Source organism: Passer domesticus, chromosome 3 (assembly GCF_036417665.1).
Source record: "Passer domesticus isolate bPasDom1 chromosome 3, bPasDom1.hap1, whole genome shotgun sequence".
NCBI lineage: Eukaryota > Metazoa > Chordata > Aves > Passeriformes > Passeridae > Passer > Passer domesticus.
In genome coordinates, this window is record NC_087476.1 from 24169418 (window position 1) to 24182589 (window position 13172).

At 45.3% G+C, this 13172-nt stretch overlaps 1 protein-coding gene across 1 annotated transcript in view; it reads right to left on the reverse strand.

The window, feature by feature from the left end:
* The window catches only part of GCLC (glutamate-cysteine ligase catalytic subunit), a 36071-nt gene extending 33601 nt beyond the window's left edge, over positions 1-2470 (reverse strand). Inside the window, exon 1 of the mRNA XM_064412187.1 lies at positions 2203-2470. Coding sequence (XP_064268257.1) covers positions 2203-2352 — 150 coding nt within the window. The 5' untranslated portion in view covers positions 2353-2470. The remainder of the gene's footprint in view (positions 1-2202) is intronic.
* Positions 2471-13172: the final 10702 nt, after the last annotated feature.

Below are 13172 nucleotides of genomic sequence, written 5' to 3' on the forward strand. Positions count from 1 at the left end.
ACAAGAGCAGACTGGCTACAAGTACCTGGTCCATTAACACACTTCTAAATGCTATGTTACATAAAAATATACAACTGCATAATACAGCAGAACAAAGTTGTCACACCTGAGTTTATTAGCATTTCCTACAATGAAGAGGTAGACAGTGAACCAGGTTACCCGACCTTCTTGGAATGTCCACAGACATTTCTAATACAGCTCTCAGCTCCTTATCAAAATTATATCTGCAATGATACTGCTCTTAAAATCCTGCCTCTTGCCACGCTGGGGCATGGTAGAAAAGAACTGTGAATTTCCTTTGCCATTACACTCCACTATTTATTGAGCATGAACACTTTGTTCAGCAGGGTCCCCGGGCCAAAGGGAGAATGAGGCTCCCAGAGTCCAGTCTCACCATCCATCTAAGCCTACCGAGGGATCAGCTGCGGGTGCTGCAGGGGCCGGCTGTACTCAACCCTTTCCTCCACACACACACTCCGGTACTTCGCTCACATTAAGCAGAGCTTGTCAGGTTTACCTGTGAAAGAGCTGAAGCTCTGCTGAGAAAACCAACCACCCTAAAATACAGAATGGAAGAAGAGTTTTCTCCAGGGTCAACTTTTTGAACTCAGCTGGCCACAACACAAGGCAGGCAGCAGAAATAGGAGCCTGGAACACAGGGAGGGAAGTTGAACCAGCTTGCTAGTAGATCAGCCTTAGCTATCTTGTGCAATCTCACTCTGAGAAAGCAAGGACAACTAAGATCTACCACCCATTGAAAAATGAGTACCATCTCTTAAAGATTAATGAGAAAACCCTTGAGCTAAGTTTCAGAGCAACAGGAAGACTGTCATATTCCTGGAGTCAAGACTGTGAGGCTCTTGTGTCAGTGTAGCTTTAGTCATACAAGACATGCGGGTACACAAATGTCAGACAAGGATAGATAAAAGTACATTTAAACTTTCTGAGTCCACACCACTCTAGCTGCAGAACTCTGTGGCGTAGACTACATACTTTCATTAAACAGATTTTAGTAGCCAAGCCCCCACTCACTCATGGAAGCAGCTTCTGTGCACTGACGCTTGCCCTGGTGTTACGTGAATTATAAAAGGGATTCATTTAAAGAAGAACTGACTTTAAGAGAGAAGCTCTCTCAGAGTGCACATGGTGAACAGCATTCTCCATTTCTCTCAGGCAAAGAGCATCTGTGAGCAGCTGCTATTACCTGAAGTTTTCTCACAAATGCCTTTGCTGCTCAGAAAGCAAACTGTACATGAGACACAGGTGCAATGGCCAAGTCCCAACATTGCTTGTATCCTAATCTGTTCTTCCAACTTCCCTGCAGCTGCACCTAGAACACCTTCAAGTGACCAGTGCCGGACTTCTCCAACACCACGGACAAGGACAGCTTCTAGTACAGCACAGGTGAAGCTGCTCCCTGTCTCCTGGGGAACTGACGAATAGAGGAGGCAGCCTTTGCTCCCTGCAGAGTGCTGTCAGGCTGCGGCACAGCTGAGTGCAGGTTTACAAGGCAACACACCCAAGACCGGTGAACTGAAGTTACGGTCCTCGGGCACAAAGCACCTGTAACAAAGTTCAAGTCATGACCCGAGCGATCATCCTGGTTCTTGTTCAGAAGACAGGCGGACGCGTACCAAACGCCCAGGAAACTCAGGGGTAAAGCAGGGCTCGGCAGGTCGCTCTCACGCAGGGATTCAGGAGAAACGCGCTGCCACTGCAGCTCCTGCTTCCCTCACTTTCCTCCCAAAAACTGAGTCTGAGTCCGAGCAGGCACTGCCTTGTACTCGAAGCATAGACATGCTTTACTCAGATTCATCGAGAGAGCATAAACAAACTCCGGAGAAGGAGCGAGCGCTGCCGAGCATCACCGTCCCGGGAATACACCTCCCGCGGGGCTGCCCGGGCAACCGAGCGGTGCCAGGCGGAAACACCGAAAGTTCTCCCGGCGTTTCAGAGCCGCGCTAACAGCGGGGCAGCCGCGCTGCGCAACCAACGGCGGCGAGCGCGTGTGCGTGCGCGAGGTAAACAAAGCCCCACCGGGCAGCCCGCAACGTCCCCTCCCGCCGGGCCAGCGCGGCCGAGCGGCCGGGCCCGCTGCGGGCGGCACGGCCCGACCCGCGCCGCACCGGAACGGCACCTGCGCCCGCCACAGCGGGCGGCCGAGGCCGCGGCGGAGGCCGCGCCCGCAGGGCTCTCACCCACCTCGTCGCCCCACTTGAGCACGTCCTTGTGGCGGTCGCGCAGGGCGCGGTAGATGTGGAGGAACTGGAGGATGCCGTGCCGCCGCACGTGCTCCGCGTACCGCCGCGTCTCCTCCCAGCTCAGCGGCGAGCCCTGCGACAGCAGCCCCATGCCGGCTGGCTGGCAGGGAGCGAGGCCGAGGAAGGAGCGGAGCGGAGCGGAGCGAGTGCGCTCGGTGCCGCGGGTGCGCTCGGCGCCGCGGCGGCGGGACCGAGCCCGGCGCCGCACGTGACGGCGGCCGCGCGTCAGCGCCGTGACTCAGCACTTTCCGCCGGCAGGCGCCGCCCCCGCCGTGCCGAGCGCGGGGCCGGGCGCGGCCTGCCGGCCCCGGGGCGCTCTGGGCGCGGAGCCGCCGGGCAACGAGCGAGGGAGCGCGTCCGGCGAGGCAAGCGCCGCTCCGAACGCCCGGCCCTCGCCCCCGACTCGGGAGGAGGCGCCGCTCGCCGGCAGCAGGGGACATGGCGGCGGGAGCGTGTCCCCGGCAGGACGGGGCGCGTCTGGTCGGGCTGGCGTGCCTGGGGGAAAGGGACCCTTGTGGGCCTGAGGGCGCCAGAATAAAGATCCTGATGGCCAGGCCCAAAGCGCTGCCAGAGTGCGAACGCTCCTGTGTGTTTTACAGATCAGAGCACAGGGCAATAACGTGGTGCTCGGAGTGGGTGAAGTCCAGAGAGGCCGCGCCTCGTGCCCGATGGATTCTCCTCTGCATCTCTCCGGCTGCACAACCCACGTGTTGTGGTGTCAAGCAGTAAGCGCAGCTCGTGAAGATGTTGAAAACGAGTTTGTTACCCGGGGTTGTTCTGGAGGGAATTGCAACAGCATTGTGTCAGGAAAGAGGATGTGGGGGCACGTCAAAGCATGTGTTTTACAGTCCATAAAAAGTAGAAGGAAGGTCTATTAGTGCTAAGTCTTTACTAAATGAAGAGACCAAAGGCTGAATGTTAACATGAAGGGAAAGTTTCTCACTGCTGAGAAGCAGAAATTCATTACTCCTGGACCCTCATTGTTACATTCACAAAGCTCATCATCGGCTGCAAGGCTGGTATGTGATAAAACTGATACTTTGAGAATTAGTGAGGTATTTAAATTGTGATACAGCCCACTAATGGATAAATTGTATTATTAGATATTTCCTTTCACATTCCTGAATGACTATACTTACAAGAACTGTTTGTCTCATTCCAGGATATGAGGTGCCTAAAGGATAGAATAAGCTCCCAAGATAATAGAATAACAAAACTGAAATGCATTAGTGGAAGATACCAAATACTAAAATAAAACAACTCAAAAGTATTTTAATGGCATAGGTTTCTACACAAAAGGCAGCACTGACAGAGCAAGGAGTAATTGTTAAAATTACAATTTATAATAAGCTGGTTTTTAGGAGCTCATGGGTTTTTTTAAAAAACGTCATGGTTTTGGCAGAAGTTGTACTGGCTGGCCTGACTGAAAGCAGTGCTGTTGTTGGTACTGTAGTAGATCTGAAGATGGCTGGTTGACTTAGTTTGGTGGACAAGAAAACAATATTTTCTTCTAGCTAAGAAATCCCATAGCCTTTTTTATTTTTGAAACATCAAGGGCCAAAAGTCTCACACTTGGCAATGGTAGTCTGATGAGGCATATCCCTCATGTGAAAGCCAAATTGTACTTTATTTCAGATCTAAGTGGACAAAGCCTTGCATTTTTGAGGGCAATTGCACCAAAATATCAAGATACCATATTGGTGCCATCATGCTGCCATCCAGCCTCAGCTTTTCCACAGCTTTGAGTTAGAGCTGAAGCACCTCAGGATCCTGGCAGTGACAAAAAGCACCTGATAGCCAACAGCTGTGTCAGTCCCTTTCTAGCTCTTGGGGGAGTGAGCCTGGGTCTGGAGCAAACCTTGTATCAAAGGTAATGTTGTCATCTTACAAATCTGAGCCAAGGTGTCTCTGTTGTTTAGGGTCCATGCTCTCAGTTCACTTGGCTGACAGCAAGAGCCCTGTGTTACTGAGAAACTTTTCTGGAAGAATTGGGTGTTTAGTATAATCCCAGCTGCTTTGAGTGTGCTGGTGTATAATGCACTGTGAACATTTCCAACAACATACAAAAAATTTTGAAATTAAGATCAGTTTTATTATATTGCAAGCTGCTATTCCGCAGTCTGTGCTCTTCAGCTGACCACTAATGCTACTCTTTGACCTGCACTTCAAGAGCACATTTTCAGTGTCCTGTCTTTCTCAGTATTTAAACTCAGCTCATTTTTGTGTTCTTTTAGTGTCCATATCTGCTCTATTTCCAGTCCTGTGTGCTTAGTCTCGTCAACTATTGAGCTAATACATTGTTTGTAACAGAAAATCAAGGTATTTTCCTTTTGCACCAGTAAAACTGATGAAGATGTAAACTCTTTTCTCACACTACAGTCTCTAGCATGACAGCAAGTCAGCTCTGTTTATGAAGTGTTCACTGCCTTCAGCTGAAGCTTTTTCCCCTCCAGTTCTAATGTATGTGTTCTGGCAGTGTGGGGTGAGCCATAGTGGAGGACTAAGCCATTCTAAAGTTGGCAGCATCACATGCAGAAATGTTCATTTGCACATCACCTGAAATATTACTTCAAGACAAACCACCATTGTGTAATATCTGCCCACATGCTTAATGTTGTATAATTATTTCCAGTACACTGAGTATCATGTATAATTACTTCAAATACACTTAATATAAAAAAAAGCTTCTCTGAACATACAGGCAGTACTTTGGTTGATGTTATTAGTTTACTCTGTACCCATATGCCCAGCCCCAAGGCTTAACTACTTTTTCTGAACAGTTCAAAGGAAATAGTTGAGGGAAAGGCTGATGTACCAGTAATTTAGTAGGTTAATCGGAGGAGAATATGTGACTTGCAGCTTGTACAGCAAGGAGCTGTTTGACATGTTCCTGTCTTTCTCCACAGAGGATAACTCACTTTTTGTTTTGTATAGCTGCAAAGCTATTCAAATCAGCTGCCACTAAATCTAAATAGAGTAGCTTGGCTCTTTGAGAATATACCCGCTGGGAGAGATGAAAGATATGTAGACTCATAGGTGAGGCCACTCCTACAGAATCCTTTCTTTTACTGGCTGTCATTAAAAGTAATAAGTAACGAGGAGACGTCTTGTGATGAGGCTGTTATTAGAAGGAAGAAAGAAGGATTAGTTTTACTTCATGAATCATCTGCAAAAAATATTTAAAGTAGCTTTTTTCAAGGTAATTTTTGAGCTGGCGTTGCTGTATATTGTGTTATTTTCTGAGTAAAATGAAAAGACTTCAAATGAAACAATTGTCTTCCAAAGTTTTCGAATGGTATGTTTGGTAGAAAAAAATATCCTTTTTTTTTTACCAAATATTTTTATGCTTCCATGTCTATAATTTATGATATGCACTTGTGTCCAGTATAATTAACCTAGGTGAGCAGTACGAGCAATAACTGCTTCCTTTTGAGTGAGGAGAGTGAGGAGGTCTCCAGACATTCCCCGAGGCACTGGAGAGACCTGTGCTCAGTCTCAATTATTTCTTGATGCAGAAACTCTTGCTGGCTAGCAACTTGGATTAAATGATCTGTCTGGGGAGAGAAGGAAGTCAGGACACTGAAAAGATTCAAGTGAAGGATCTTCTGATATGTCTTCCAGTTAAAGTCTTCCTGCTCTGCATTGAGGAATATGACTAATGGGGACTTATTCTGGTCTAACTAATAGTACTTATTCCTCCAAGCCAACTTCTCAATTAGTGTATGAGAGACACTCTTGTGGCTTGTCAGTATTGCTTTAAAATTTCTTTTTCTTGCTGTTGCCTGATGTAGAAATGACTGTAGTAGCATTATGTCATGAGTCTAAGTGGTGTATTTCTAGGAAGTTTTTCAGTGAATTTTTATTGATAACCATTAGTTTTTGAGGGTTGGAGTTTTTTACTTCAGTAAGGATGAATTGTGCATTTCATTCTATAAAGTTTCATGCATTTATGTAAAAAGTGAATGTAATCACATTGTTTCACCACTTTGGTCTTTATTAGCATGTTCCTTTTGCAAGGATCTTGAATTTCTCATTTCTGAGTAGCTCACATATTCTTTTGCTGTGTCTGTGGATAGGATATGATTATGGTGCCTTGACTGACGTGGGCATATCCAATCATGCATGAATGCTGCTGGCAGTAAGAGCAGTTGTAGTGTGTGAATTACTCTGTGTGCACAGTGCTGAGCTGCTCCCTCTCAGAGTGGTCTGGCATGGTGACTGATGCCCATTGCATCCTGTTCACCTTTTTGTCCTGCCACCACCAGTTCCCTTGTAAGTGCATTCTCCTACCAATTCAGCTGTCCCTGTGTCTAAATCTGTCCTAAAGAGGCTCTTCGATGATGTGCGCAAGATACAGAGTATTCAAAAGAAAGCAAGAACTTCCAAATTACTTTCCACTTTATTTTCTTTCCAGCACCTTCTAAGATGGAGATCCTGTATTATAGGATTATCTTTATATTTTTTTCTATAGGCTGACCTGTGGGTTTTTTTTTCTTAGTAGACATGTTTGTAATATAAAATAAAAGAAGGCCAGGTGCTTGATAGCAAAGCTGAAGGCTACCTTCTCATCCTCTCTCCATGTCTAGTTGTTGTCTTTAATGCATCACTTCATTCACTCTGAGTATCAGAAGCAGTGAAATTCTTCTTTAGACATAAGAAAAATGTGGCTGAGTGCAAAGTCCTTCTAAAGACTCTGTTGATAATTAAGCTTTACAAAAGCCTGAATTGAGAGTGTGCATCTTAACGAAGCAACTGAGCTCCTTGGTTACTTGAATTCCCACCACAGGCAGGAGTGTAGGTGTGTGCACTTCTTTTGCACACATGTATCCTCTTGAAGGACAACACAGCTAAAAGTCCTAATTCCATCATCAACATCTCATGAAAAGAATCCACAAACCCACAAATATTAGTTAACTGTGGGTTGAAGCATTCAAAAGTTAGTTGAAAAGCAGAATAAATAAAAAATATTTTTCTCTTTGGCAACTGTCGCATCTTTCCTGCCATACTCAAGCTGTAGCATATTTTTTACATAAAGCTTAGCAGCTAAGAATAAAGTACTGATCCTTAGTGAAAAAGATAGTAGAATTCCTAAGTAAGATGCGTAAGTAGCAGCTTTTATATCTTTTTTAATATCAGTTTTCAGTCTCCTTTTTTTTTTTTTACAGGCTGGGAAATAAGAGCAGAGCCGGTGAGCTGCACTACCAGGTAAGGAACGCAAACCCTGCTTCCCATTACCAAATTCCCCAAGGCTCAATTGTTCTAGTATTTGAGGTCGATAGAAAATAACTGTCTGGTTTCTCTCCTATGCCTGTAAATGATTATAGGCCTCACATTTCTAACCTCTCCTAATTCTGCCAGTAACAGCAATACAGCCTCCATGTGGTAACCCAGTTGTTCACATCCGCAACTTCTTTAATCTTTGTCCAAATTCCCATTTTTGCCAAAGAATGCATCAGGCAGCAAGATAAGACTCAGGGAAATGTAACCCTTGCCCCAAATAACCTGTCATGAACTGTAATGTTTTATCACAAGAACTGTACTTTGCACAGTTGTGTAAAAGAGCAACCATCTGCCTGCCAAACCTGCAGCTCTCCCACGCTCCGTGGCTGACACCAGGATTCCCAGGTTTTGCCTGTCAGATTGCTGCTGCCAGCTGGTTCTTTCCAAAGCCATGGCTGTTGGGCAGCAGCACCAAGGCAGCATTGTTGGGCTTGTGCCCTGCCCGGATCCATGCTTGGTGCAAAGAGAGAGAAGAGGCTGCAAGGTTCCCTCAGTGCAGGCTGTTGGGAGCATACAGCAGCAGAGCAAGAAGGAAGAACAGCAGATACAGCTGAAAGATTCCATGCTTAAAATAATTCGGTCTAATGCTGGTTATAAGCTCCCTTTTAGTGCACATATGTGTGCAGGTTTTCGTCATATGGATCACTCCCTGAGAAACCTTTGTTCTTCTCAAATTTCTGATGACTCCAGTGTGCTTTAATCTTTTTCGTAAAACCTGTGTAATTCTGTGGCACTCCACCAAGGAAAGGCTTTAACTATATCATGAAAGAGTTGTTCAAAATCCCAAGCAGAAACCTGTGTATTACTGCATGTAACAGAAGATTGAATTTATTAATAAGCCTAAACATGTTCCAGGCATCTCGAGTGAAAAATGCTGTTAGCTAGCTCAGCAAACATTAGTGAGGCTGAACTGCCAATCTCCAAATAGACTGACTATATCAAGAAAGATGGCATGGGCCTTCCATTTAATAGTTCAGGTACTTGAATAATTTTACATTCCATTTTTATCTTTCTTTGGCAGCTTGTATTTCTGGATACAGCTTCAGGTACTGAGAAATGGGTGGAATATAAGCTGAATAAGTCTGCTTTTTCCCAGTGAGAAACTGAGTTATGTGAGGGAACAGCTCCCATCAGCTGTCTCCCTGCTGCTTCCACATGGTGCATAAACACCACTATTGGAAGTAGCTATAGATCATGGGCTGCAGTGTCTTTGGTGGTCTTACCACGCTTGTTTCTCAGCCTTTGTTGCTGAAAGATGCGGTCCTAAATGACCCAGGAGGTTGTTGAGAGGTAAGAGACAGATTGTCAGAGACAAAGATGCTACAACTACTACAACTGCACAGGCATGTGCAGCTCTCAAAGGGATGGCTAAGTGCTTTGGAAACACCTCAGTAGATACTACTTGACATTTTAGGCTTCTAAACATATTGGAAAAGTAGCTTTCTCTTGGAGTTCTTTTTGTTCACCTTATCACATTATTGCTCAGTCCTTGAGCCAGGCTATATAATTACTGTCAGGCTGCAGATGGCTATTAGGAGAAGCCTGCAGGACACATAACAAAGAATTAAAGTGTCTGCAGCAAAACTGCACAGGTAAATTTACATGTTTGGGCTTGAGATTTTCTAACAGCTCATTTCCACTTAAAGAGGTTCTGTGCCCTTCTCCCTGTCCTCCTTCTGCCTTGGCCTACCTCCCCGTACATGCACTGACTTGTGTTTTCTGACCCTGCACCAAGCCAATTCTAATTACTGGAATTGGGGAGAATATTAAACTGGAGAAAAGGTGAATCATTTGTGATAGCATATGGAGTTGAGTCAAAGCATGAATGTACTGATGAGCACAGAGCTAATGCAAAGGATGTGACTGGATCTGGGTCTAGGGAAAGGAAGAAGAGAAAAACGAAATAAGAGTTTTACAGCAAGGGAAATGTGGTTAATATTCTTTGTGGTAAAGTGCCACTACTCCTGAATAACAAATGGCCAAATTCTGTTCATGTGCAGTCCAGCATCATCCTGCATATATATGTTATCCTTGTCATTATGGTTTTGCCTTTCACAGCGTGGGTCTCAGTGGATAAAGCTGGGACTGCAGTGTGGCAGATCAGTGAGACACCAGCAAAAAGGCTTTGCTCTGAGGGAGGGTGGTCGATAGTAGTGGCATATTTTGTAAACTTGCCCCTCAGCTCTCTCCAGGTGATAATGTCTCTTGTCAGCTCCATGGGACTAAGGTAGCTTGCTTTCTCCTTTCTTTTTTTTTCCTAATTTCTTAGCTGTTTTTTTTTCCCTATCATAAATTCTGAAAACAGATCAGCTTTCCATCTTCCTCTGAAAAATCTGTAGAAAAGCAAGACAGCAAATAAGTAAATGACAATGAAACGTACTCCCCCTGAAAGATTTGGCATAATTCAGTTGGAGGAAAAGGAAGAAAGTCAATGGTTGGCAGCAAGTAGTAATCACTCCAGCATTTCAAAGTTTTTTCCAGATTAACTGAAGACATTTTCTGTTTTTGTTGAAGTGAAAGACAATATTTCCATTGGCTGCAGTTGGGGCAGTTTTAATTCCTTAACTTTTGAATCATCCTGTTTTTCAATCTAAAATAATGTAGTATGATATTCTTTCAAAACTGGGTCAGTTATCTGATGTGTGGATTCATCATTCACTTTGACACTTATCTGATTATATCCTCATTCTTCTACTGAGGTTAGTTTAAAAGAAAAGGCACCTCCCATGCTATCCTCCCTTGAAATGTCACCTGAGGCTTTCTTGTTCACTTTTTAAGCTCTGTGGGAAGTACAGCTTCAGCCCTATTATAAACAAAACACAGCAAGAACTCGTCTTCCTCACGCAACATGTCTTGGGGTGAACCCAGCAATGATTCACTCTGGCACCCTGTTTTGGTTGGGCAGGTGCAGTGGCAGGAGCGTGGGAGCATCAGTTGCATGGGCAATTAATGCACAAGGGCAGTTCATGCCAAAACACAGGCTGTGCGTGCCGGGAGCAAGGCAGCTGCCTGGACATAAACTGCAGAGGGTGGCCAGGATATCCACCCAGGGCTGAAGACACAACACAAGACTTACTGGACCTCCGTGCCCTCTGCCTTGTGGCTGGAGGCTGGGTGCAGTATGCCAGGCACTCAAGAGGGCATCTACATGTGAAAACCTGCATCTTTCTTGAAAGAAACACACCCTAGAGCTGATGTGTTAAGAAGTCATGGGTGAAAGAGCTAACCCACACAGAGAAGGTACTTGCTGGTTTTCCTTTACATATTCTCCTCTGAAACCTTTAAATGCATTATGGTTTCCACTTTTTTTTTTTTTTTAACAAATGGGCTATTTGTGCTGGTTTTTTCCTTTGGTATAGCATATTGGACCTCTTGGCAGCCTGAAGGTCAAGGTTCCCATGTTGCAGTTGCCACTGCCTTACAGGCAGCTCTCAGCCCAGTGCTTCTGGTTGCACAAATGCATCTCTCATGTTTTGTCTCCTGGAAAACTGGAGGAATGGTCCACCTTCAAGTGGACAGATTAACCAAAACTCAAGGAAAAATATGTCCTTCAGGTGGACAGATTTCCTTTGAAGAAAGTAGTTCTTTTCTTCTTTGTCTGTGCATGTAGGCGTTGGACACACTGGTCTGTCCTGGCATAGATCAGAGGCAATTTCAAGCTTTCAACTTCATATTTCCCTATGATACCTTCAGGAACTCTTTGTAGTCTGTGCAAACGCATCCTACAGTCAGTCAGTCAGCCTGAGGACACTGGTGTAACTGTGCCCAGTGAGTAAAAAATGTGGATTTTCTGGGGTTGAGCTGAAATATGTTGCTCTCTGAAACGTCATCTTTTAGGGTTGAGTGGAGAACTTTCAGTGAGGTTAAGAGTACTGCCACAGTAAATGCAGCTGGACATGGCTATCTCACACAGCCTGGGGACACAAAGACATAAAACTAGGTTTTCACAGCTTGCTTAGTCTGCATTTTTTAGTTAATCATCTGGGATTACTGAGTCATACAACTCAGCTGCAGCTGACTTGAACTTTAGAATAATTACATAAAATATTACATTTTTAATTTCCTATTCAGAGCTGTACTGGGAGTCAGTTCAGTAAACAAAAGAGGGTGTAGAAGACCAGTGCTAATAAAAATCCTGCCTAGAACCTCTTTAAGAAATCTCATTTGTTCCCGTGTACGGAATGAAGCAGGGATCTCTTGAAAGAAGCATAATGCAGTTGTCTAATTAAAAAAGTGTATCATCATATGTACACAAAAGGATGTGACATTAAAGGCAAGTTTAATTCCGTTGCTTCTTGATATTAAAGGTATTGACTTTGCAATAACAGTTTTCTTTCAGTGCATGACCATTTTTGTTGGGTGGTGTGTGTGAATAACCTCATAACCTCACCTTCACAAAATTGGGAAGGTGAAAATGCAGGCCTCCTATGAATACAGCACTCATGTTGTCATTTGTGCTCTCCTCAGTGAGTTAGGATGCTTTTGCTTCATAACACATCCTCTGCCCTTTGAACTGCACTCAGAGATAGGCTGCTCTTCCCAGGGAGTCTGTGCCAAAAGGATGCTAAGACATCTGTGTTCTCATTGCCTTGACACATTATCTGCTGATAAATGAAACTTGCTTATTCCCAACTCCAGAAGAAGCCGAGATGAACTGAGCACAGAACTGTCTGGTATTTGCTTTTCATAATTTCTTTGTGATAAGTTGTATCTTGTGCTGATGCATTGGCTCCCTGTGCTGATCCTTGCCTTGGGGCCTTCACAAGAGCATAAAGCTGTTGTAGCGACCTGGTTCTAAGGAAACGCAGCACGACGGCCCAATGCTCTTGGCCGCTCGGGCTAAGGACACGCAGACATCAATGTGATAGACGGTCCAAAGGCCCTTTATTGGTTTTCTCCTCGGTATATATACCCTTGGTCCTTCCCCTCCCTTTGGGGTCTGACTTTTACCTTATATGGTTAGTAAGGGGACTGGGTGGAGGCCGTGTTAGTGGGGGGTTACAACATTCTTGAGGGGATTACAACATTCTTGGCCTCTTGTCCTGCGGCTATCCTTATCTCTGGGAGTCAGGTGAGGGAGGCCCTATCAGGTTTCCGTGACAGCCCGAAATCTTCCGACCGCCTGTCCCTATTCTCTCTGCCACATCTCCCCCCCCTTCTCCCACAAATGGATGAGGTAGTCGTCTACATGCTGATATGAGGTATCTAAGGTTGTCGCTTGACAAGGAAAGGGGATTTGGGGTTCCTGAGTTAGTTTTTCTGCCTGGCAAGTTCTTTCTCGGGTTCTTGCGTCCGGCAGCGTTCCCTGTTGAACTTCTTGTTGAATTCACAGCATCGGATGTCTGCCTAAGAGCAGGATGTTGGTCCGTTCCAAGCGGGTCCGGACGAATGAGACTAGCTTGTTCAGTAGGCACGGTCCGAAGGTGACGGCTAGAAGCAGGATTGCTAACGGACCTATTAGGGAAGAAATTAGAGTGGTTAGCCATGGTGATTGATTGAACCAGGATTCGAACCAGCTTTGTTGGTCGTCTCTGTCTCTCTGTCTCTGAGCCAGTCTGTTTCGGAGTTCCGCCATGGAGTCTCTGACGACTCCTGTGTGGTCTGCGTAGAAACAGCATTCCTCCTTTAAGG